Source organism: Glycine max, chromosome 4, assembly GCF_000004515.6.
Source record: "Glycine max cultivar Williams 82 chromosome 4, Glycine_max_v4.0, whole genome shotgun sequence".
Taxonomy (NCBI): domain Eukaryota; kingdom Viridiplantae; phylum Streptophyta; class Magnoliopsida; order Fabales; family Fabaceae; genus Glycine; species Glycine max.
Genome location: NC_016091.4, coordinates 47789995 through 47816091, shown reverse-complemented (window position 1 = coordinate 47816091; position 26097 = coordinate 47789995). Strand labels below are relative to the sequence as shown.

The window sequence follows — 26097 nt, the reverse complement described above, 5'->3', positions numbered from 1 at the left end:
ATAATTCAATTCAGGAAGGTTTTAAGCAAAAAAGAAAAAAAAAAGGAATTTAGGGATAGTAAATAGACAAAGATCGACGGTAAAAATGTTGAAGAAAAATATCATCTAACCTATCATTGAGTTTGCAAAACAATTAATACATTATTGTTTCAACTTAGAAGGAGGAATTTTGAATTGGAAATATAAGTTTGTTTGATTTAATAATGAATGGGAAAAATGTGGTGGGTTTGAATCTTCCTACTTACAAAAATTAGTAATACTAATAATTAATATTTGATGAAAATACACCAAAAAAAAAATTTGATAAAAAAGTAATTCCAAATTTGAGTCATAGACATATGATTGTGTTAACTATTTGAAGGTAAAGCTTTATTATTTATAGTGATCCTGTTATGTTTGAAAAAAATTGTGTCTCTGAAAAAATATATATGGTCTATGCTAAAAAAACAAAAACAAATAAATTCAACTTTATAATTTTAATGGAAAACAATGCAATTAGGTAAATACAAGTGTTATATACCAATTTGTTATACAACAATAAAAATTTGACAATTAATCTAATAGAAGGATATATAATCTCACAATAATTGTCTTAAACTTATATGCAACATCAATATAAATACTTCATTGTTCTATGATTATTTAAGTTCTAATTGTTTTGTTTAGCTCTCTTGTATGTATCGTCTCATTTCTACTTGCTCAACCAATAAGTCCTCAATATACCCCTCAAACTCATCCCCTTTGACATGTTAGAAGCCGCTATGTATTACTTATCATGTTGTCGCGTTCTGTATTAATTAGTAGTATAGATTTTGTTTGCAATATCCTACGAGACTCATGATTTCCTTACTAGAGACACTTGACGTCACTTTTTACTACTCAAGAATGATCCAACATAAAGTAAGATCAAAAGCAAAAGTTGAGATAAACTTTTTTACTTTAGAGAAAGTAGTGATATATTAAGGCCTTTTAGCCAATATGTGATCTTTTAAAAAATTAATAGTAAATAAATTTTATTGGTAAACCTAAAACTTAAGCTTTAATTGTTTTACCCTTAGGTTTACCCTACTCGATAGGTCGATAGGTGTGTGCGTCTTGCCTCCAGTATGGACAAGGGGATTGTGGGGTAGATATGTTCCTCCAATGGTCAATTTAGGGTTAATTTTGGTGACAAACTAGTGTGAGTTACGTATTCATTCGGTCTTGTGGGTTGACTATTTGGTTGGATAATCCACAACTCCCTAAACATTGAGCTTATAAGGTATAAGTGCTTTGTATTGCTGGCAAGTCAATTTTGTAGGTCAGTCTTTTGATTGAATGATCAACAACCTTTTAGACATTGAGCATGTATGGCATAATTGTTTCGTGTTACTAACAAGTAACAACTTAGTTTCATGGGTTGGCCTCTTAGGATTAGTTTGTTTAAACTTATTTGTTAAAAAATACTTATTTTAATAAAATAAACAACTTTTTGTTTTTCAGGGTGTATATCTAAAGTGTTTTTGTTTATTTTGATAAACAAATCATGCTACTTATTAAATAAGTGGTTTTTTTAAAACACTTATTTTAAAACTATTTATTTTAAGTTTAAAAAAACTCAACCTAAGTCACTCAAACAGTCCAGCAGGCAATGATTTATTCACTTTGTTTTTAGAGAAATGGTTCGGTTTCAAAAGACAAGGTCATACAAGGAGCAAAAGAAAACACGAAGACAGTAGTAGCCCAGGTTTTTCAATGGGCGGTTCGTTTAGAAGATAGTGTTGGGCCAAGAAAAAAACAAAAACCCATCAGATGATCTAAACCCCCCAATAATGGGTTAAAAGAAAACAAAGAAAGAAGTGAGAAATTTTGGTTGTTTGCGGCGGTGCGACGTGGACCGAAGAGAACGATGAGAGTCACACACCGAGACAGCGTGTCACAAAAAGAGAGGGACCTATTGCACTTCTCTGCACCGCACAAAACACATATTCTACCAGGATCGTTATCTATCTGTTGGTTGATTTTTCATATTTATGTTGTGGCCACAATAAATCCAAATGGAACATTTTAAATAATTTAATTTTTCCCCGTCCGAGACAACATATCCTTCTACCTACACAAAATTACAAAACCCAGTGAAGGAAGCGCAAAATTTTCCAACAGTTGGCGAAACTGGTTTATGGGTTGAAGTCTGGTTCAGGATTTGTGGGGGAAGAGAAGAGCACTCACACCATATCCATTATCAATGGACTTGGCCGCGAAGCTTCACCACTTAGACCTGACCGGCGTGGTCATTTTGGACGCCCGAAAGCCCTCCGCACTCCGCCACCTTCCGCCACGCGTTCTCAGCAGAACAAACACCAACACCAATTTGATTTACACGAACCGGTTCTCGGGCCCACCGAGGCCCAATTCCGCTTCCTCAACGGGCCTGTCCATGATAACCGTCGAGGACGATATCGAGTCTCTTTTCTCCGAGACGAACTCGGAGGAGGAGCGGCGCGTGAGGAAGCAACCTAGCATTGGGGCGTCGGGGATTTCCTCCGGGGTGAAGCTCGAAAACGTGGGGAAAGCCTACAAGGGCGTGACGGTGCTGAAGGACGTGAGCTGGGAGGTGAAGAAGGGGGAGAAGGTGGGCCTGGTCGGCGTGAACGGCGCCGGGAAGACGACGCAGATGAGGATAATCGCGGGCCTTGAGGAGCCGGATTTCGGGAACGTGGTGAAGGCGAAGGCGAACATGAAAATCGCGTTTCTGAACCAGGAGTTCGAGGTGGCGCCGAGCAGGACGGTGAGGGAGGAGTTCATGAACGCATTCAAGGAGGAGATGGAGGTGGCAGGGAAGCTGGAGAAGGTGCAGAAGGCGCTCGAGGGTGCCGTTAATGATTTGGAGCTCATGGGGAGGCTCTTGGATGAGTTCGATTTGCTTCAGAGGAGGGCGCAGAATGTGAACTTGGATGAGGTTGATGCCAAGATTAGTAAGTTGATGCCTGAGCTTGGTTTTGCTCCTGAGGATTCTGATAGGCTGGTCGCGTCTTTCAGTGGAGGCTGGCAGATGAGGATGTGTCTCGGCAAGATTCTACTTCAGGTGTGTTAATGCTTCATGTTGGATTGTCCTGAATCATCTTGAAATATCAGCTAATGTTATTTCAAGTAAATGTTCACATGTTTGTTTTCATGTTGAGGAATTACTTCAATTGATTTTGAGTTGAGCTAACTTTTAGCTTTTACGTTGGATTAAATGTTTTATATCGAATTCTACTAGTAACTTACTTTTAGAATAGAAACATCTAAATATAAATCACATTACTTGAAAATTAAATTTAACCAAAATCAATTCTACAAGCATTTATCCAAACACATACTTAGTTGTAGTGCATGTTTGGTTCAATGTCTCAACATTGGACTCATGTCAAGCTGAAAGTTACTATTAGTAGCTTTTGCATTTTTCTTTGGTTTGTCCTGAAAAGTTGGGAATACGTACGATGAAATGCCAATCCAAATACATTGATACTTCACAATATGGTGCTATTTGTATAGGATACTGCGTGTTCAGCCATCACGTGGGTGTCATTTGCACTTTGACATACACTTTATTGCTTTGCTTTGTTTAGAAAGGAATAATTCAATTTCCTGGGTGATAAAATGTCTCACTGAGTACACTGTTTTGTGGTGTAGATGATGCGTGTTTGAGTGTTGCAAGTGTTGATGATAAGAATGGGAACTTATGTTTGTTTGCAGGAGCCTGATTTGTTGCTGTTAGATGAGCCTACAAATCACCTTGATCTTGACACCATTGAGTGGCTTGAAGACTATCTTAACCAGCAGGATGTTCCAATGGTTATCATATCCCATGATCGAGCTTTTCTTGATCAGCTGTGTACAAAAATTGTGGAAACTGACATGGGTGTGTCCAGGACGTTTGAGGGGAATTACTCTCAGTATGTAATTTCAAAAGCAGCATGGATTGAAGCACAGTATGCTGCATGGGAGAAGCAGCAGAAAGAAATTGAGCAGACAAGAGACTTGATAAGTAGATTAGGTGCTGGAGCAAATTCTGGCCGTGCTTCTTCTGCCGAGAAGGTATATGTCAAGAATATATTTTCCCAAGTTTAAAGGGTTGTTCATGAATTTATTTTATATCTAACATGTCTTTATGCTAGGGCTGTTTGAGCTTGAAGTGTACAAGTCTACCATAGCTTGCGCTGAAATTTAATTTTCATTTAGAAGAATAAGGCTGCCAAGGATCAAACTCCTAATCACTTGGTTATAATTTAAGAAGGCTCTAATACCATGTCAAGAATCAACACTCCCGAAAGCTTAATCTAATGGGTTATAGGAGTTCATAGACACTTTATTTTAACAAGTTATTAGCAATCTTACATAACTTAAGATGACTTAAAAACATGGTGCTTGTGTTAATTACACATACTAGTTTCATTGCATCCTGTCACATTGAATATTTTAATGATTTGTTGTTCTATGTTATTTGCTTAAAAGAATTTCCTTTCTTTATACATGACCACAGAAGCTGGAGAGACTTCAGGAAGAGGAACTAGTGGAGAAACCTTTTGAACGGAAACAAATGAAAATCAGGTTCCCTGAGCGTGGAAGGAGTGGAAGATCTGTTGTAGCAATTAATAACTTGGAATTTGGCTTTGAGGATAAGGTGAGTTAGCATGATCTTATTATTGAAAACCTGATCATTAAAATACCTTACTGTCTGTATGTCATCGTTATATGATATCAACTGATCATGTTTTACTGTGCCAGACACTTTTCAAAAAGGCAAATCTTACAATTGAAAGGGGAGAAAAAATTGCCATTATTGGTCCAAATGGATGTGGCAAGAGTACTTTACTGAAATTGATTATGGGTTTGGAAAAGCCAACCGGGGGTGAAGTTTTGCTTGGGGAGCATAATGTATTACCTAACTATTTTGAGCAGAATCAGGTGTGCTACTTTAACCTAGGAAATGTTAATTGTAATTCAATTGATGAATTTGCTACCAGTTCCTGTTCTTTATGTCAACAAATTTGTGTGGTTAATAATTTTTTAGTGCTGACTTCATTTATTTAACAGGCTGAGGCACTTGATCTGGAAAAAACAGTGCTCGAGACAGTAGAGGAAGCTGCAGAGGACTGGAGGATTGATGATATTAAAGGGCTTCTTGGGCGTTGTAATTTTAAAGCTGATATGCTTGACCGAAAAGTTTCACTATTGAGTGGTGGTGAGAAGGTAAATTCAAGATTTGTGTCTTCTTTTTCAGTTGACATTTATTTAGCATTTGTGAGCAACATAACATTCAAATTCCAACTTAATTCTATGACTGAATGGTTCACTTTTTGGAATTAAGTTTGTTATTCATATTAGTTAACCGAGAATCTTTTGACGAATGTTAGTTTTATTAGTTAATTGAGAATTACTTTGTTACCTGCAGATTTGTGTGAATTTTCTGTTAATTGTAATAGACATTTTGAAAATCTCATACTAGATGTTCAAGTGGTTATTGCTTGAGTAAAAGCTTTGATGATTGTCTTGAATGAAATATAGGAATCAAGAAGAGTTGTAATTGCTAAATGATATTAAGACCATCCAACCTCAAGCATTGAGAAATGAGGGGCAATGTTTTTCCACCCATAAATGTATTCGATAATCTCAGGATGCATGCATTCCTTTAGTCACTTTCTTGAACTGTAGCATCAAGAATAGTATATACATGAATGGCTTTGGTAGTTTCATTGCAATGTTCCACTCTTTCTCACTCTTTGCATATGATGCTTAAATATTTGGATTTATCCCGTTTTGTGTTTTACTAGGCACGGCTGGCCTTTTGCAAATTCATGGTAAAGCCATCAACTATGCTTGTGTTGGATGAACCAACCAATCACTTGGATATACCTTCTAAAGAAATGCTCGAGGTTTGTCTCACTTTTGTCATATGCTTTTCTATATAAAATAAAAAGCTTGTTGTCACCTTTCAGCCTGCTGATTTCTGATTCTTCTCCCAGGAAGCAATAAATGAATACCAGGGCACTGTTATCACAGTATCTCATGACCGATACTTTATAAAGCAAATAGTTAATAGAGTGATAGAAATTAAAGATGGCACCATACAGGATTATGCAGGTGATTACGATGTAAGTTAATCGATCCCTTGATCTCTTCTCTTACCCTACCCTTTCTGTGGCTCATTGAGTGTGATAGTATACAATTTATTTTATTTTTATATTTTAGGATTAGAGTTAGTTTAAAAAGGGTTAAGTGAACTTTATTCATGACGCAATTGATCCTAGGAACTCATTGATCATTTGTACAATGCGTTTTTTAGTTGTACTATTTTCTTATAAACTTTTTTATGTTTGAATCATTGGCAGTATTTTGGTGTTTAATATTATCTAGATGCTTAGGATGATTTTGGATACCTGACTGCACTTGATCCTCAATTGTTTTATATTATCCCCTGCTTGATTCTCAATTCTCTTATATGTTATCCCAGTTACCCCCTACTCGATGATCTTTTTCATGTCTAGTCTCAGTTGTGTATATAATATTATTATATTTAATTTATGGTAACTTCAAGATCATTTTCCGACACTATATTTTCATTGAAATGATTTAATAGACATTGAATTGTAATATTTTGGCTTCTTATATAGCTCATTTAAACCTCATCCGGTTTTGTTTATATTCAATGACAAGACCAGCCATTGCATGGCTCATTATAGGTTTCTAACATGTTGAAATCTAAAAAAATTGCAGTATTATTTAGAGAAGAATTTTGATGCTAGGGAAAGAGAACTTGAACGCGAGGCTGAGCTTGATAGCAAAGCTCCTAAAGTGAAAGCCAAATCTAAGATGTCCAAGGTAAACTTTTGTTAGTTAAATCCATGAGATGTCCAAGGTTAACACTAAACAGTATTGCATAATTTCCAGGGAGCTTGTAAATTCGTTTCTTTCTTTCTGTTTTTGCAATAACAGGCTGAGAAAGAGGCACGGAAGAAACAAAAGATGCAGGCCTTTCAGGCAGCAAAACAGAAGTCCAAAGGCGTGAAAAATGCCAAGAGATGGAATTGAGTGAACCATTTCATTGTTACACTAATTTACCGCCAGAAGGTGATGTAGCTAGCATATTGGGTTAAGCTACACAGCCTTTGTATAATCATGTATCTATTCACTAACTCATTTACGGAAATATAAAAGGATGATTACACCATATGTGATTCTCAACTGCGACTTGCTAACCCTCTCCCCCTTCCCCCGTCGTATTATTTTCATCTATTATGCTAATTTACTCGTGAATTCCCTAATAAATTGAAGAAAGCAGCTGGCCCTGATATCAATTTTTTTTAACGGTAGTAATCGAAAACAAGTATTAAGAGACTTACAATTCTTACACACTCTATTCAATCAATTAAGCTGGATAAATAACTTGTGTTGAAAAAGCTTTTTTTAGGCTCAACAACTTGATATATATATATATATATATATATATATATAATAAATAGTTAAATTGGTAATTAAAGTATTTTTCTCTTTTAAGTAATCTTTAAAGTAATGAAATTATATAAATAAAAAAAACTTCGTACCTCATTGCCCAGAGGCTCTTCGTTATGCGAAGGTATGGGGGAGGGATATTGTACGCAGCCTTACCCTTGCATATGCAAAGAGGCTGTTTCCGGATTCGAACCCATGACCAACAAGGCACCAAGGCACAACTTTACCGCTGCATCAAGGCACAATTTTTTTTTTTTCAAAAAAATTTGTAGCATGATTTTTAACATTTTAAAGAATATTTATGAAATTATATAAATATTCTTTAAAATGTTAAAAATCATGCTACAAATTTTTTGAAGTATTGGAACTTTTTTCAAATTAATCTAAATATGTTAATATAGAGTTGACTGATGGATTTTTATTAATTAAGAACTACTTATAATTTTATTATTTTAAGAATTATTTAATAGATAATAGTACTTTATGGATTAAATTTATGATTTATTTTTTATATTTGATGGAGTAGAATGAATATTTTTTTATCTGTAAAAAACAAACAAACAAGAAGCTAAAAAAGCAATAAATAAAAAAAATCTAAGTTAGATATAGAACAGCCGTGGCATCCACAAGGATCAGAGAACTTAGAGCTGGGGGAGAAGAATCCCATACATGAAGAGGAGCCAAGGAAGAAGCTCCATGCTTTGCCAACCAGTCAGCACAGAAGTTTGCTTGTTTATTGACATTATGAATTGAGGCATTCCAGTCTAATTGAAGAATCTGCTTAATCTTGTAGATAATTGCATGATAAAGAATGAATACAGTAGGTATACTGTCCAACTTATATATAGATCAATACTGTAGGTAAATGACTTGAGTAACTACTAAGCTTGTTGTACAACAATTTATAGTGTTTGGATAACATCAAAGAGAAAAATTCTACCCCATAAAACCATGGTGATAATAACATGAAAAAGTAGAAATGTCTATTTGTTTCTTTGCCTTCACTATGAAAAATCATTTATTATTTCTCACCATGAATCTGATTCAGACACACTATAACTCGGTAACATTTGTCATTATACCCTAACGGCTAACACTTCCTTAAGCAGGAGAGTGAATGGATGACACTCCCAGCTTGGACATTAGTGGCTGAAATGGGGAAATATCAAGGGGTTTTATGAAGAAATGTGCAAGCTAATTGAGAGTAGATGGGAGAGTTGGAATTGAAGTTTTTCTCTGACAATGAGGCAATCTATATCAAAATGTTTTGTGTGTCCCTGAAAGCTAGTGCCTAGTATGTTTCGCAGTTCAACAAAGGAGGAGGGATGAAAGGAAGCGAGAGATCTTGTTACAAGTATTTGAGCCATTGAAGCTCACAATAGTGGATCCAAACATTGGTATTCTGCATCAGAAGAAGAGCGTGAGGGAGGTGCCAAGAAAGATGCAGAATCTAGTGATGGATCAGTGAATGATGGGATAGAGTCACTAAAGGCCTTCAATTGGAAAGAGGAATTTGTGGAAAAGAATAAGCCTCGAGTTGGAGCACCTCGAAGACGAATTCAATTGTGGGGATGAATCAAGTAAAAAACTTGAACGAGTCTAAATCTATGACTATGCTTGGTGAGGGATTTGGTCTGTCTGAGTATGAAAAAATGTGCTCATGGTCATGGAAGACTACATTACGAGGTATAAGAATTTCTCTGGAATATAAATAAAAAGCTATATACTATTCTTTCACACCAAATTTGAAACCAAGAAAGATGTACTTTTGAGACCTCAACTCCAACTTAGTTCTGAGATGCTCAAATGTAGAATAGTAGAAGTAAAGCATAGACATGTTATTAGTTTATTGTTTTGTCGTGATCCACATGTTATTTATATACTTTTTCATATAAAGAATATTATTTTAATTTTTACATAAAAACTTATGTAGAAAGTAAATGAGTTAAGTTGAAGTTTGTAAACCCATCCAGGCAGTACTTGTGGTTTGTTTGACTAAACCCTAGGAGTAGGAGCCGCTTTTTGGTTGCGACTTGGGAGGAAGAAGAAGAAGAAGATGTCTGCAACTGCAAGTGCAACTTTGCTAGGCATGCCGGGGCCATGGGCTTACGATTATCACGAGCCATCTGATCCCTATACAACTAAAATTGGAGGACTCCCTGTAAACTACTCACTCTTCTCTTTTCTTCTTTTCAATCGCGCACAATTTTCGAACACTGAATTCATATTAGTTTTTTTCGTGAAATTGGTTTTTAAGATTGGTTTATATTTGATGACAGGACTGGCCCCTTCCCATAAACACCGATTTGCTTCGCTGCGCCGAGTGCACCGGCCAACTATGTCTGGTGGCGCAGGTTTACGCTCCCCTTTCTCACCACCGGACTCTCTTCGTTCTCGGTTGCGTCTCGCCCAATTGCGGAACCGCTTGGCGCGTTCTTCGACTTCAGAACGTTGCTGACGTGGACACCTCTCAGCAAAAACACGCCGCGTCCGTTGCTGAAGTTCCAATTGCCACCGTGTCGGACGACGACGACGACGACGACGCAATTGACATGGATTTCGAACAACTCGGTAAGGCACTCTTCGAAGCCGGGACGCTCGCTTCCAACACCAAGCGCAAGAAACCGCGGAAGAAATGCCAGAACAAGCTCCCTTCGTCTTCTCCACATCCAAAAACAACAACAACTATAGTTCAAAATGACGTGCCTGGTAACTGTTTGTGATAAAATTGATGTAATTAGTACTACTATTAGTTACCTAATGTTGTGATAAAATTGATGTCATTGGTTATTGTGTTTGTTGGTTGTTTTCAGTGGTGCCATGCTTTTATATATATGCACAGGAAGAGCAGTCTTTGGGGGATATTAGTTCTGTATGTTCTAGTTACTCGTCCCTTTCTATTAAAGGGAATGGAAGTGACGTGGAGGATCCCGATCCTTCACAGGCTGAAGAAACCTGGGAAAAGGAACAATATGAATACGATAAAGCTTTGAATGCCGATAGGACGTACCTCAAGTTCAAGAAACGATTGGACGCGTATCCTGAGCAATGTTTTAGGTGTGGAAACAGATGATTATTTGATGTGGACTATAGTGTTAAACACGTATTCGTTCCTATTTGTGTGGCTTACTAACATGTTTTTCTTATAATTTCTGTGTAGATATTCATATGGTGGGAGACCAATTTTAGCTGCAGCTGATAAAATAAACCCCGGCAGTTGCAGTCTCTGTGGCAGACCAATGCAATTTGAGATGCAGCTGATGCCTCCATTACTATACTTTCTTCAGGAAGCACTTGGTGACCAGAGAAAGATGGTGGAAAAATGGGATTGGATGACCCTTATTGTATATACTTGCTCAGAGGTTGGTATTCTTCCATTGTCGACTTCATAAGTTTTCCTTACCCATTTACAAGTTTCACTATATAAGAAAGGCTTTGCAGTGATAAAGCTGTTAGATGCCAATTGTATCTATAGTATGTACCATGCTAGTTATATCAGCCAGATGCTTGCTTATTAAAAAATGCAGCCATCCCTCGAAACCTGGTTGATTGTCCAGCCATTTTACCCCTTCATATTAGCCTTAGTTGCTATATTTCCTCCTTTAAACATTTTGCATTTTCTGATTTTGATTCAACTATCTTCATTGTGTTTCATTGATGGGAGTATAAGGTGTCTGTGTTTTGTGCAAACAATGTATGGCTGCAGACAACTAGGTTTGTATTTAGAGATTTGTTCTTTATTTTGTGGAAGGATGTTGTAGGTTTAAATGTTTTAGAGAATAATGTCTATCTTGTGAACTTGTCTTTTTGTGCCTATTGTGTTCTTATGTCTTTGATTTTCTCAGAGTTGCTGTGAAGGGATTGAACAAGCAAAGTCCAATAACAAGGGCTGGATTATAGCAGAGGAGGCAGTTGTAGCTCAATGTGAGGAACCCTTGGCCGTTCAGCTTGGTGTTGAGGAAGCTATAGCTTAATCAAAGAAAAGGAGTTAGCAGTGTGTTACTTAGTATTGGAATTGCATTTACAAAGTAAGATTTGGTGAGTTGAAATTGTGTCTGGTGTATCCATTTGGACCTTCTAACCTGCTACACAAATACTCCTGGCTTGAGCTAGAGAGCAACAAGATGGATGTTGCATACGCTGCCTTCCCTGGTCTTTCTAAACAAGTTATGTTCAATTGTTTATAATTTTGAAGCAGGCTTCCGTAGGCTCTCAAATTGTAGAACAACCAGGTGGAGTCACATGCCAACACACTCATAAATGGTCACATCATCACAAATGTCTCAATTTAAATGATTGCTGGTTTAAGTTGAAGAATATTTCTCATGGATTCTCCTTCATGAATTCAGTGTCTGATTCATTTGAATTGTAAATGTTAGTTTTTGGTCATGGGCATGTAGTCCATATTTTAGGTGTTCACATAATTTTTATCAATTGTTGCAGATATAGGAACGAATTCTTAATGAAATTTTTACCTATGGAAGTTTGCTTTAAAATCAAATAATATTTGTTGCAGTTAAGTGGTTCTTATAAGTGTTTGTAGCCGTAAAAAAAGTACACAATATATACCATATGTGCTTTTAATAACCGTCTCTGAATATGGTGGGCACTGGCATTTTAGTTACGTACTTACGTTATTTGTTCTTCAAAACTATGGAAATGAACACATGAAACGTTACGATAGTTGCAAGGGAGAGATGTGTACTTAATGTGCATCAACTGATTTGTGCTAATTTGTACGTCATTTACGCACTCCTGGCTGAATTTGAAGAATGATTTGGACGCAAAAGAGAATATTACAGTTGTTCTCCAGAAATTCTCCATGTTCTTATATGTTGTAGCAGGCGTAAAAAAGTCGAGAATTACTTGAGGCAAAAGAGAAAAAAAAACTGACACCCCATTTGTACACATGTATGTGCAGAAAGCACACGATTTGCGATTCCCAGAAAATTAACCACTTCGGCGACGGATTTGAACACAAGTTATGAAGAGGGCAAGAGATAAAAGGAAGTGTAAGATAAAGATTGGTCGGAATGAAATTTGCATTGTAGGCACTATGTACCAAATGATTCATGTCATGGGAGGGTGAAGGAACCTAGCACACAAAGAAATTAATAATGATTGCACCATAATTTATTATTAGTCACAAAATTCAATGTTTTAATGGTTAATCTGAAAATTATTGGTTGGAAATTACTTATTTAATAACGGTATTGCTGCTAGTTAGGGGTGGAAATAGGTTATCAAGTAGCCTACGATGAATTTTTTAGGTCTGAGTTTTATCAAAGATCTTTATTTTGGACCTTTTTAAAGATCTAACCTGGTCTAGAAACCTTTTTAGAAGCCTTCTTCACAATAAACCTTTAATATCTCTTTGATAGTTGTTTTTATCAAAGAAATAACACACCTTCTATGATAGACTAAATAAGGTCTTAATATATAATTTGACTTAATTTTTAATCTAATGTTAATTTAGTTGATAGTCTTATAAATATATTAATGATATAGACTGAAATCACCATATATAAAATAATCCAAAAAAAAAGAGAACCTCATACTTGAGATAACATTATCCAAGTCTATCGAACTAACATATTAACTATTACAAACAAGACAATCACTAGCTCCTTCATATCATACACGGTCACACCATAAGAATTTCAATGCAGCATGTCACCTTTCTAACCAGACAAGACAATCAAAGACAATCAAAACTTCCAATGTGATTTGTATCTCTTCTTTTTCAGCCTTCAAAATAAGAAGAAAAATACATATATGTTAGTTACAGGATTGAAAAACACTACATAAATAAATGAACAAGTTGCTAAAAAATGATTAAATATCACTTATAAAAATTATAATAAGTAATGTTAACCTTTGATTTTTTTTCACATTATATTTTTTTACGAAACCAATCTCCACCACAAATTAAAGCAACAGATTCTTCGATTAATTTAGAGCAAAATTAATCAATTACTCTACCTTCAGCACTAAATGTGGACTCCGATGCCACAGTTGAAATTGGAATAGCTAGTATATCAGCAGTCATCTTAGACAATATCTTATATTTCACCTTCTTTATATTCTCATCAACAACTTCTTTAGAATATATCAAGGGAAAACATATACTCACCATATGAAATCTGCACGTAGGATCCAAAACACTTGCGATAGCCATCAACTTAATAGGAAAAGGAAACGTTTAAAGGGACAGGAAAATAAGCCAATAAAAATAATGAGGAATATAAAAGGAAATGAACTGAATCTCTTGAAACTAATAAAAAGAATGAAATTGCAGTCAGCACATGACTCACACTACTTGATTATACGAATGGAAGTTATAAAGCAATAGTGTGTAATCCTAGTTAAAAAAAAAATAATATTAATTATACGTGTGTTCTGTTCAATGCAATGACACATGTATATTTGACTCGACCTGACCTTTCTAACTGGCCTGTTAATCTTTCTAAAAGTCTTCTTCACATCAAACCTTTAATATTCCTTTGATAGTTGTTTTTACCAAAAAAAAAATAACACACCTTTTGTAATAGGCTAAACAAGGCCTTAATATATATAATTTGTCTTAATTTTTTATCTAACATTAATTTAGTTGGTAGTCCTACTAATATATTAATAATATAAACTGAAATCATCAGATGATATAAAATAATCCAAAACAAAAAAGAACATCATACTTGAGGTAGCATCATCCAAGCCTGTCAAATCAACATATTAACTATTACAAAAAAAAATAAAGCCTACATCTCCATTCCATTTGAACATGACTGGTACATAAATATCTACCAATAAAATTAATAGTAACACCATTTCATCATTATCTAACACAGGGAATCATAAAAGGGTTATTTGAATTTGAAGGCATGAGTCATTGTAACCTTATGCATGAGTCACTGTAACCTTACGAATAACCTTATGAAAATCAGGGTATGCATATTGGAAGATCCACATCTAAATAGAATCCTCAACAACACTAAAAGGATATTCATGAATCATGATAGCAGTTGCAATTATTTCCCTCATCTTTTTGTTAGAGTATCGGAATCATAAAAGGATTATTTGAATTTGAAGACATAAGTCATTGTAATCTTATCCATGAGTCATTGTAACCTTATGCATGAGTGATGGTAACCTTATGAAAATTAGGGTTTGCCAATATTTAACCTTCATTGAACGACTATCTCGAAAAAACTTGCAAAAATCACCTAAAACGGCACAAATCGGACGATAGTGAAAGAAAGAAAGCGTAAAATCGTAAAAAATTACACAAGCACCGTAACTTAAAAAAAACAAAACGGGCAAAATTGACATTTTATAAAAGTATTGGGTGCACCAGTAATGTTGCTAGGTGCACCTAGCAACTCCCTAGCATAAATTCGCACCATGAGTGGCTAACTGAATTGTGAGCCAAAGACTCCACATGATGAGGACTAAGAACAAGAGTAAAGAACCCAATAACACCATCTTTTGCTAGATGAAAAATGGTCTTCATGGCGTAAACGGTGGAAATAATCCAAGTTTCATCGACTAACAATACAACCATATTAGACTTGAAGGACAACCTCACCTGCTAACTTTTGGGTTGAGTTAGGCCTAAACTCGCATTCTAAGATCAGGTTCTGATCACATTCTAAGGTGCTTTACATTTTAGTCCTTATAATTGTACCTTTTTATATGTTGGTTCTTATAATTATAGTTGCACAAATTTTATATTTTAGTCTATACACCTAAAAAAAAACTATATATTTTAGTACTTATATAAATTAAATTTTATATTTTAGTCTATGCACCTAAAAAAATCATATGTTTTAGTACTTACAAAATTTTAGTTCCATTTTGATCTTTATTGTAAAAAACTTAACATTATTAACCGTGGATGATGTTGCATTTTAGAAATTATGTCAATTTTTTTAATATTAAATATGAAAAAATATAAAGTATCAATGAATAGACAACAAAAGTAACGGTGGAGGTCATTCAACAATTAAAAAAATAACACAATCCTAAATAATAAGTCATAATATATATATAGAGACTTGATTATAAAAATAAATGTCTGATCATGCTTTTTTGTCTCCTTTACTTAAGTTGTGAGTAAAAAATATATAAGTGTGAAGTTTATTCACATCTTTGTTATGATTTTTTTTTTCTAGAACCATTCTTATGACTTTATACTATAAAACTATAATAATAACATTAATGATTTTAAAGTTAAGTTAATTATTTTATATATATTTTTTTCTTATTCAAATACTAATAACTATGAAATATAAAAAAAGTAAATATGAATATATAATACTGTATAATTATCAAAATTTATCAATTTATTTTAGTATTATTGACATAATATTAATATGTAGTAATTTTTAAATACATTTATTATGAAAATTAAAATTTGTTTTACATTTTTTGAAATAGTGTATTTTTATTAAAGAAGATATAATTTTTAATTGTTTTAAAATAATATTTTTTATGATTTTAAAGATATTAACTTTAATTATGTGATTTTATTGAGTAATATATATATATATATATACTCATCAAAAGATTGAATTTGTGCATTGGCAATTGTGCTTCTCTCAACCTAAAGGTCCATGGTTCAATTAATAGGTGTATGTGTGTTCATTCACAAAACATAATACTTAAGTTTTTATAAATTATAATTATTTTTTATATGCATTTACATAGCTGTCAAGATGCTTACTCACAAGTGCCATAATCATAATCTTGACATTATTATTTAATTATAGGAGAATTGTACAATACAAGCCATGCACTACTAACAGTAATAAGAATTAACACTTATCACCGGCAATTAAACGCACTCTAAACAAAGCCATAAGAGCTCCATCCTAGAGAAGAAAGAATTTAGCATCAAAGGTATATTTAGCTCCTCCAAGCTTTTTAATAAATGTATATATTCATTTTGTTCTCTTAAATTAAATACAATTAACTCATCCAATTTCACTTTTCCGTAACATGAATGATCTGATCCAGCATCATTCTCAAGACAAACAACAAATCATCGATACAATTTTTGAGGCCTGACTTGGAAATAGCCTGGATATATAACACGAGAAACAAATACGATTCAACATGAACATGCAACTATGGAAAATTTTAAAGAGAACCCTAGATGTGATATGTTGAATTCAGTACATGATATGCGAGGTTATTGAGAAAATTCTGTATCTATACCAAGTATAAAGGCTATAGATTCAATACCTTCATAGTGCATCAAACGCAGAGTTGCAATGGGCTCTCCAAGCATTTCTGGCTGATAAAAAATAGCATCCAAATCAAGTGCAAGCATGCATGCATGTAAGTAGGGGGCACAACACTAGCATAGTATCTTCTAGAAGAAGTTTAATAAAGGAATATCATTAGGATATTGTTGGATCGGTTAGTGTTAAACTGTTATAGCTGTGAAGTAGCAACTATAGATGTATGTATATTCCAGTGGTAAGAAGCATTTCCTCTGTTGTGTATATATACGAACCTTCCTCAGATTTACCTACTAATCCAGAAGCAGTTGTAAGACAGATCTGGTCTATAACTTAAATCGTTTTTGTTCTTGATGAATATTTGAACAATTGCATTACTTACATTTGTATAGTATTTTTTTACGATGTTAAGTTTGTATAATATAACATTATATATATATATATATATATATATATATATATATATATATATATATATATATATTATTCTATAATAAATATTATTATTATATTAAGATAATTAAGATTAAAAATGATATTATAATGAATTTTATATTTTTTTCTTGTGTTATTCATTATCCACCAAACAATATATAGAACAAAATATATCTTTATATTCCTCCCCATTTTCATAAGAATCCAAAGATCACCACCATGTCCTTGTGTAATAGCAACATATCCATATTTTGTTTTTCGCCAAAAGATATCATCCTTTCAAAGGGAATATGGGTTTCCATAAGGATGAAAAAGGCTTTCCTCACCAATTCCATTAGATGTCATTTAGCTCGAGCATTACTTGATCCTCTAATATTTCAAGAGAGGAGAAAAATATCTTTAAAAATATTCATGGAAAAATCATAACAAAAAAAATGACCCCGTCACAACATTCTTTTAGGAGGATCCTTCCATAATAATCTCATTCATCATAATTGTTTTCATCACCATCTATCGAGTCATATGTAGGCTTAATTACACATTTTACCATCCAATTATCACTATTTCATAAATTTTAAAATCCAAGTCTTCAACATTTACATGCTTCATAAAAAACTTGAATCATAAAATTAGCAAAATGATAGAAGTTTGGTGGTAAACTGGACAATTAAGCCTAATATTTATTCCTTGAAATTCAATTCATATTTATCCATTGAAAATGGCAAAATGCAAATACAGACACAAAACATTTCCTAAAATGAAACACTCAAATATGGAATGAATTGATCAATTTCAAAATAACTATATTTTCTAATTTTTAAATCCTCAAAGCCTACATGTTTGCTACAACTTAAATTAAATTTTCAGTTTTTAGCTATTTTTGTTAAAAGTTAGAAAAAGAATTTCAGCTTGTTTGGATATTTGGACAATTGCATTGCTAAAAAAATCTCAGCTTGTTTGGATATTTTAGCTTAAATATAGAAAAAAGCTTTTTCTAAAAAAAATAAGTTATTTTTATTAATATGAAAATTTTTAGCTTAACATTATTTTCCAACAACTTTTTTTTTATATTTCAGTTATTTTTATACTATTTTATCATAAAAAAACTGGTTTTTTTTTGCATGCAAAAGAAATTAATTATCTTCAAATCACTCTTTAGCAAACTTACACAAACAAAAATTAATTTTTTGATTATAATCGATTCTAACAATAATCAACTATACATATAATTGATTATTGAAATAATCTAATTTTTGCAATTATCCCAAATACACTCTTAACAATTAATTTTAACTTTAATTTTTAAGGTTAAATGTTACTTCTGATCTTTATGTTTAGTATTTTTTTTATTTTGATACATTAAATTTTAAAATTTTTTATGCTATGCTTGTGTCAAAACTTAAATTTGAAATAATTACACCTAAAATTATCATTATCTTTATTTTACATCAAACATTATAAATCACTAAAAAAGTATCGCATCTCCTCCAACCTAGATCTCCAAATCTAACATCATTTTTGTTGTTCCCTCCCACCTTGGAAACCTGTTTCTGCAACCTTAAATTATTTTCACCTGTTAAACTCAACACTAATCCTCTGTTTCGATTGAAAGAGAGAAAAATTTAAAATTTGAATGGAGAGAAAAAAAGTTTAAAATTTTTGTCTCTAGTAATCAATCTTTCTCTTTATTTTGTTTTCCTTTTCTCTCCCAAATCCAAAGGTTTTCAGATACAGAGGTCTGTTCAAAAAGAGTAAGAAGATGTTGAAGGTTTAGGTGTCTAGCTCGGCAGAGATATTGGAAGAGGAAGCGTCCGTAGAGTCAGACAGGGTAAAATTTCAGATTCTGACGAAACTCTGGTATGAAATTTTGAACCCTCACTTGTTTGTTGCCTTGCACTTTTGTTGTGCACCGATAAGAAGACGTTACGCTACTCTGGCTTTTAGATCTAAATTGACCACAAATTCCAAATTGTTTCTTGTTAGATTTGCCCATTACAAAAGCTTAAGCTACTCGTATGAACAAAAAACGTAAACAACAACTAAAAGGAAGATGGGTTGTTGAGCTTGATTTAGGCTCAATATGACAAAACCTGTGCGATTCATTTTTGAGAGAAGGTGAAAGCCGGAAGGGAAAAACTATTTTGAAAGGACGGGAAACAAATTTCTGGCGGTTATTATACTTAATAACCATTATTATATTAAATTAATTGTTTTAAAATTAAAAATTTAACCAAACACCATTATTACAGGAAAATTGAAAAAAGAATCAAAAGAAAGCATAAAAACGTAATAAATCTAATAAAATAAATGTATCAAAATTTAACAAATACTAAAATATAAAGGATAAAAAATAACATTTAATCATTTTTTAAAAAACATTACTGAAAATGAAAGTGTATCACATTCAAGAAGCCCAAAATGACCCGTCAGCCCGGAGGACATAATTAAAAAGAAAATATTTAAGACATTTTTTTTTGGGTAAAAGTGCACCTATTTGGACTGATTGAAGTCTGACGTGGGCTGAAGATGCTGGTTTAGAATTGCTATTGGCACCCAAATATATCCCAAAGATTTCTTAAAAACTGGTTCATAAGGGATAATTTACCCAACTATATAAGCACTTATCAAGCTTGTTCATTGCTTATCCATTCAGATCATTCTGCTTTTGCAGTGGGCTTTGTAAAGGGGTTTGCTGGTTCATATTGCAGCTGTCTCTGGTTTATTTGTTTCCTAATTTGTATCAAAATTTCCTGACTTAAGTATTTCTTGTACTCAACTGAATATATTTCTTTTTTCTTAATAAAAATTTGGAAATCTTTTACGTGTTGAGTTGTGTATGACAAAGCCTAGTTATGTAGTTAGGATGATTTATAATAACATTTACTGAGGATGACCATGGATGATTTATATTATTCGCTTAGGATGTTGGCGTCCATTGACGGCTCCCCAGTACTAACCACTACTTGATGGAGTTGGATTTTCATCGTAGAGAAATACTTGTGTCGATCTTTTGACAAATTAAAATTAGTATATTAAACTACTTTACATTTTTAATATATGTCATTATATGATACAAAAACTTATTTAATCATTTAATGTAAAATGATATAATATGCATCTATCGATCGGTTTGTACCTTGGAAGCACCTATCACGTGTTTGATTTCTGTATCACGGTTTCGTTCATAAAATATCTATGATGGAAAAAACATAAAAAGGTGGTTGGAATGTTTGGCTTTATCCTGACAAATCCTTTGACACAACATAATTTCTTGAATAAGTCAAGTATACATTTGATCCTTTTTTCATGTTGAGTTTAATTAATAAAGACAAACTCGTTATTTTTTTTTCCATTACTTCTGTTGTTTATGTGTCCAATGATTTTGATAATTTGACTTTATTTTGGCACCGGTCATTTGACTTTGTCTCAATTAATACACTTTGATTGCCTTAAATTGATTGCATTTCATTTAATCTAGATTTATCTAGCTACTTAAAATTATTATACACATTTTTACATTCAGTCGTTCGTAGCTTTATAGGTTTCTACATAAACAAATATTTAAGATCTAAAAGAAGATTTCCTATAGAGTGAATTGCAGTGTTATAGAGAATGTGCTATTAGATTAGAAGTACGATAAAGATTGTATTGCTAGCAGCTCCTCCTTGTCAATCACAAACATCATCAGGTACTACGTTCTCCCAATATTCTTTTCGAAGTCATTAATTAATATTCCATCATATATATACTTAACAGTTGCAAATTAAATATTCGTGTCGCCGCCAGTTTATCTGGATACATCGAAGAATATAAATTTGAAAATGAAGGCTTGCATGGACAATGAAATGAGTAATTACACATGCAACAATATAGAAATAATTATGATTAATTAGGGAAATCGATAATAACCAATAGCTAATTACCAACTAAAACCTTTCCTTGCGCGCGAGGATATATATGCAAGGGATTGGGATGGTGTTATTCAGCGTGGATTGGCATGTGCATAATCAATATACATAAAATAATATCAGCAGGGGTTGGTTTTAGCCAAAAGGATTGAGTTTAACGAAAAAGATTAATCTCTCACAATATTAGTGAATAAGGTTCGAATTTCAGTGGAAAAAAATATTCATATTTAATATCTCATAGTTCGAATAGGATTATATTGGTTCCAAAAAAAGAAGACAAATGGTGGGAAACCAAAAAAAAAAACGAAACATATAATAACGGTTATTGACCAGCAATATACGAAAGAACATATATATGTATATATGTCAAAAACACACACACACACACACACACATATATATATATATATATATATATATATATATATATATATATATATATATATATTACTGTATTGAAGAGGATCATGAGTTTGCAGAAGGGTGCAGCTGGGGCCAATCATGGTTAGAATGCACCAAGGGAATTTGGCTGTAGTAGGCAGTCGACGGGCTCTCATGATTGTGGACACCGTCGTACGTTGTTAAAACATAGTTCGAGTCATCCCTGTCTCTTTCCACCCTTTTCTTCACATTGCATCCTTCACCTGAACACTTGTAGTAGTTCCTGCATCATCATCATCGATTGATAGTTAATTTGAAAACTAGAATTTATTATCTATTAAACTTAACAAATTTTAATGGAATAATTAATTAATTAAGCTGAAAGATGACCATATATATATTTGTAATTTTTAATTAGATAATTTTATTTCAAAATTACCATTAGATTTAAAGTTTTTATCGCATAGATTATGTTTATAAAAAATTATATTAATTTAAGGCTATTTAATAGTCCACTAACATACATAAAATTTAACATAATTTATATTCTTAAAATATATAAAAATAATAACCCTTTGATTATATATTATAATTATTCAATTTTGATAAAATTTAACACAAATAATCAATTAATGTTAATAGTTAATTATAATTTAATAAATGAATCAATAAAAAGTAAAAATCATATTTTAGGAATATATGATATATATATATATATATATATATATATATATATATATATATATATATATATATATATTTTAGAAGAATTATACACAGATACGACATGAGTACTATCATATATCTCTCAACTTTTTAGAAGAACTATACAGCATATACGCACGCAAATACAATGATGTCAAACTGCAGGCAGCTTATGACGATGGGAGATCTACTTTTATTTCGCCAATACGTAATAACTTTAAACAGGAGTTCAAACTTGACAGCCTTCAAAATATTTTCACAGTTGCTAAATTCTAATTATATAAAGTCAGTCTAAAATATTAGTTGCCGTAAATATTAAATTATAACTAGTAAATATTTTTTTGTTTTTAATTTTTCTTATTCTTTTTATAGGCTATACCTGGCAGACAAGGGAGCTAAAGCCAGCAAAAGTGGCAATCATCGGAGTAGTGATGCACGTCACGGTCTTACAGATACACCCGTGTTCATAAAGAGATAATACTTGTCTAATTGTCGTAACCGCAAATTGAAACCATTTTGCTACTTTTATTAATCAAAACAAACGAACCCCACATACACTGAGCACTTAGAGTTAATTAATCCTTGACCACTTGCTTCTTAATTAAGCAGCTAAAAATGCATACATATTATCTAAGCTTCAATATGGGTCCATTGATAACACTCCAATCATGGAGGATTAAGGCCCAGAAGTCCTTGTCCCCCTCTTAAAATCATTATAAATATCAGCCGCCCCATGCACATTATTCATGTTTATCTAGCTAGGTATCACATATCGGGCCCAATATCCTATCCTATTTAACAGTGCATGGTTGACATGATTCCCGGATTTCCCCCTCCATTCATAATCATGTCTAGACATTGATTTGTTTAATCTAAATTCACCAACTTAGATCCTAACTTAATCTTTAAAATATAGTCGATCATTTCATGACACATGCAGAAAGGAAGTTGGAATATTAGAACAATAGATCGATCGAGTATGAGTTAACTATATCACATCAGATTCATTTTGTTTGCTAATATTCCTTCAATTCGATCCTAGTTTACTTTTCTTTGAACATTTTAATGTCTCAAAATACTTATTACTTAAAAAATGAAAAAAAAATATTAATTATTTTTTCAGAACTAACCTTGTTTATTAGTATTTAATTTTATACCTAAATACTTAAATGGATTCATAACAATATTCTAATTCTTTCAATAAAAACATTTTTGATAATAAAATTAAATAGAGAGATAGAGAATATTTATTACCTTGGGTTGGGATTGTTCTTCACTGTCTTCTTTCCGTATTTCCTCCATTTATATCCATCATCCATAACCTCAAGCTGCGATCTGGTTCTAAACGTGATCATTTGACTCACTTCTTCCTTCTTTCGCTTTATCCCATTATTTTCGCACTTTCTGTCAAAGGAATCCATAATTTACTCTATATCAACGATTAAAATCCCTAGAACATTAGTTACCGTTTATGCATACTTACACACATAAAATAGCATAGAATACACGATATACCATTTTCTTGTTTAATGAAATATAAAAAAAAAAATCGAGACAAGAAGCACTTGCATATGCATGTTGGTGTTGCTGAAGGTTGCATCACCAAACCCATGACTGACATCGCTGGAGTTTCCTTTCTCCGATGATTCAGTTTCAGTGCTTTGTGACCAAGACTCTTGATTATCGACAGCATCTTCCAACACGAGATAATCAGATAGCATGAACTCGGAGGAAGGAGATTCCGTGTTCACTACGGCAGAGTGACGGTTATCATAAGGTTTAGGATTAGGGTTTCCAAAATAGTAATCCATTGAGGTAATAGCTAGATATGTGTCACTTGCAAAGAGCCAAAGACCCAAGAGACTTTGGCCTTTTTTCACGCCTTGAATGTATATAAATACAAATAATAATTTCAGAATAAAAGTAAATTGTGTTTTCTTTTTTCTTTTTAAATATGCTTGCTTTTAGAGTTGGAAGGATCCTTCCAAACACCTTCTTGGAAGATGCAGAGAACTGGCCTGACTGAGCTACATGTCAACACGAGAGACGTTAAGCTAACGTCATTGCTATGACGTAGTAGCTATGGTAGGGCCTACTACTACTTTCAATTTGCACAATGGGTGAAAATGGAACCGTCAAGTCAGTGATATATACCATGTTGTTACTTTTTTAGACGATGCCGATCGATGTGGTGGTGTTATTCCTATTTCCTAGTAGTTTCATCATTTTCTTTAACTTAAATCAAATATATATGTATTATGTTGTGGCTATCCATCGACACTGGACCATCCCTGCTTATCTACAAATGGGTATGTATTGCAACTCGCAGGGCAACTTACTTCAGCCACTGATATATAATTGCCTCTAGATTCCGTGTTCACACTCAAATTCCCTTTGCAATATTTTTAAAAAGGTTTACTTATCTATATAGTTGTATATAATTGATATGTTTATTATTTGTTTAAGGGGACCAACGTTTTTGAAGCTGCATAGTATTTAATTTCACCCAAATGTAAATAGGTTACATGTTCTCTTAGCTTATTACATATTTCACGCAAAATCAAATGCTTTAATATTATCTAAGATTATTAATTTTCTCTGAAATTTTAAAATTAATTTAAATACATGTGGGATATATAAGAATATACGAAGCTTTCATATTTATATATCTTTTTATGCTGAGACTCACTACCGTTGGATTAAGATGAAAAATCAAAGATTAAAATACTTAAAATTTAAATTAAAATCTCATTTAAATATAAAATTTATATAAGATTTATCAAGTAAAAAATTAAATATTTTAAACATTTAATTTAGGATAAGATCGTCATCACAGACAAAAGACCATGATGACATCAATCATAATGATAGTGATTGCGATAATGATGGTGATTGTCATGATGATGATCTTGACATAAATTAAAATTTTAAAATATTTGATTTACTGTTTGGTAAATCTTATATAAATTTTACAATTAAATAAGATTTTAATTTGGATATAAAATATTTTAATCTTTGACATTTCATTTTTATCTAATGGATAAGAATGATCATTCTCATTCTTATATAACATGATGATTCTCAAATGAAACGTCTATATATATATATGACTCATGTGGGGGAACACTTTGTCGAATGAGAATAATTAATAACAATCATCAATAAATTATATTTACATATTACCAAAATCATTTATGTCAAATTTTATAAAAATTGAATAACAACAAGAAGGTAATATAATGATTCATATTTTAGTGTATTTTGAAATGTTTATGTTATATCAATTTTAGTCTATATGAACGAAGTAACAAATAATGTTGGATTAATATGAGATTTAACATATGTGATTGATGTAAAAAGAATTTTCAATTTAATGGTGAGTTTTAAAAAAATATTATCGAGTTGAATATTGTTAGAGGATGGTGTAATAGTTGTCACATATGAGAACATCATCTTACATGAGAATGAGACTGTTAGATTAAAATGAAAGACACAATTAAAATATTTTAAATTCAATTTAAAATTTCATTTAACTATAAAATCTTTATAAGATTTGTTAAACAAAAAATCAAATATCTTAAAGATTTAATATATGATGTCTTAAAACATCTCAAACATATCATCATCATAGTCACTACCACCATCATTATGATCATTTCTACCATAGTTGTCATAATCACCACCACAACCATCATTGTGATTGCTACCACCATCACCACTACTATGATCGTAGTTCGTCGTCACCATCAACATGATTGTTGTCATCACCACCGTTGACGGTAGTCATGTTGATGGTGACAACGATGGTTATAACGATGATCACCGTGATGATGGGGCAGCGATCACAGTTGTAGACTTGATGTAAATTAAATCTTAGGATATTTAATTTTCTATTTGATAAATCTTACAGAGATTTTATAATTAAATACGATTTTAATGTTAACCTTTCATTT

The 26097-nt window shown here is 32.5% G+C and overlaps 3 protein-coding genes across 4 annotated transcripts; 2 read left to right on the top strand and 1 right to left on the bottom strand.

Moving 5' to 3' along the window:
- The first annotated feature begins 1857 nt into the window (after nt 1-1857).
- LOC100796907 (ABC transporter F family member 5) lies at nt 1858-7192 on the top strand. Its single transcript, XM_003523208.5, has 9 exons — nt 1858-3064; nt 3718-4059; nt 4505-4645; nt 4750-4929; nt 5059-5214; nt 5796-5897; nt 5988-6116; nt 6739-6843; nt 6958-7192. Exons 1-9 carry the CDS (start codon nt 2225-2227, stop codon nt 7051-7053), a joined length of 2091 nt encoding a protein of 696 aa, XP_003523256.1. The 5' UTR covers nt 1858-2224; the 3' UTR covers nt 7054-7192.
- A 1449-nt stretch (nt 7193-8641) lies between these two features.
- On the top strand, nt 8642-11956 carry LOC100796380 (programmed cell death protein 2-like). Of its 2 annotated transcripts, XM_003523207.5 has the most exons (6): nt 8642-9159; nt 9447-9634; nt 9753-10182; nt 10287-10530; nt 10634-10835; nt 11319-11956. In XM_003523207.5, the coding sequence occupies exons 2-6, from the start codon at nt 9530-9532 to the stop codon at nt 11445-11447; spliced, it is 1110 nt and encodes a 369-aa protein (XP_003523255.1). In that variant the 5' UTR covers nt 8642-9159; nt 9447-9529; the 3' UTR covers nt 11448-11956. The 2 variants fall into 2 exon arrangements, with proteins under 2 accessions (XP_003523255.1, XP_014630377.1); XM_014774891.3 differs by lacking the exon at nt 8642-9159 and having other exon boundaries at nt 9379-9634.
- Nucleotides 11957-21507: 9551 nt separating this feature from the next.
- WRKY21 (WRKY transcription factor 21) lies at nt 21508-23990 on the bottom strand. Its single transcript, NM_001250398.2, has 3 exons — nt 23714-23990; nt 23399-23548; nt 21508-21722 (listed from the first exon to the last, which is right to left on the bottom strand). The coding sequence occupies exons 1-3, from the start codon at nt 23953-23955 to the stop codon at nt 21524-21526; spliced, it is 591 nt and encodes a 196-aa protein (NP_001237327.2). The 5' UTR covers nt 23956-23990; the 3' UTR covers nt 21508-21523.
- Between the last annotated feature and the right edge of the window lie 2107 nt (nt 23991-26097).

What these genes read in the sequence shown, in the direction of transcription:
- LOC100796907 (XM_003523208.5), top strand. Translation starts at nt 2,225, where the DNA reads ATGGACTTGGCCGCGAAGCTTCACCACTTAGACCTGACCGGCGTGGTC. An exon ending in AATTTGGCTTTGAGGATAAG is followed by an intron (nt 4,646 to 4,749) that starts GTGAGTTAGCAT and finishes TTACTGTGCCAG; the next exon opens with ACACTTTTCAAAAAGGCAAA. An exon ending in TATTGAGTGGTGGTGAGAAG is followed by an intron (nt 5,215 to 5,795) that starts GTAAATTCAAGA and finishes GTGTTTTACTAG; the next exon opens with GCACGGCTGGCCTTTTGCAA.
- LOC100796380 (XM_003523207.5), top strand. Translation starts at nt 9,530, where the DNA reads ATGTCTGCAACTGCAAGTGCAACTTTGCTAGGCATGCCGGGGCCATGG. An exon ending in TATCCTGAGCAATGTTTTAG is followed by an intron (nt 10,531 to 10,633) that starts GTGTGGAAACAG and finishes ATTTCTGTGTAG; the next exon opens with ATATTCATATGGTGGGAGAC. An exon ending in TTGTATATACTTGCTCAGAG is followed by an intron (nt 10,836 to 11,318) that starts GTTGGTATTCTT and finishes TGATTTTCTCAG; the next exon opens with AGTTGCTGTGAAGGGATTGA.
- WRKY21 (NM_001250398.2), bottom strand. Translation starts at nt 23,955, where the DNA reads ATGGATTACTATTTTGGAAACCCTAATCCTAAACCTTATGATAACCGT. An exon ending in AGCAACACCAACATGCATAT is followed by an intron (nt 23,549 to 23,713) that starts GCAAGTGCTTCT and finishes TTCCTTTGACAG; the next exon opens with AAAGTGCGAAAATAATGGGA. An exon ending in AAGAACAATCCCAACCCAAG is followed by an intron (nt 21,723 to 23,398) that starts GTAATAAATATT and finishes ATGATGATGCAG; the next exon opens with GAACTACTACAAGTGTTCAG.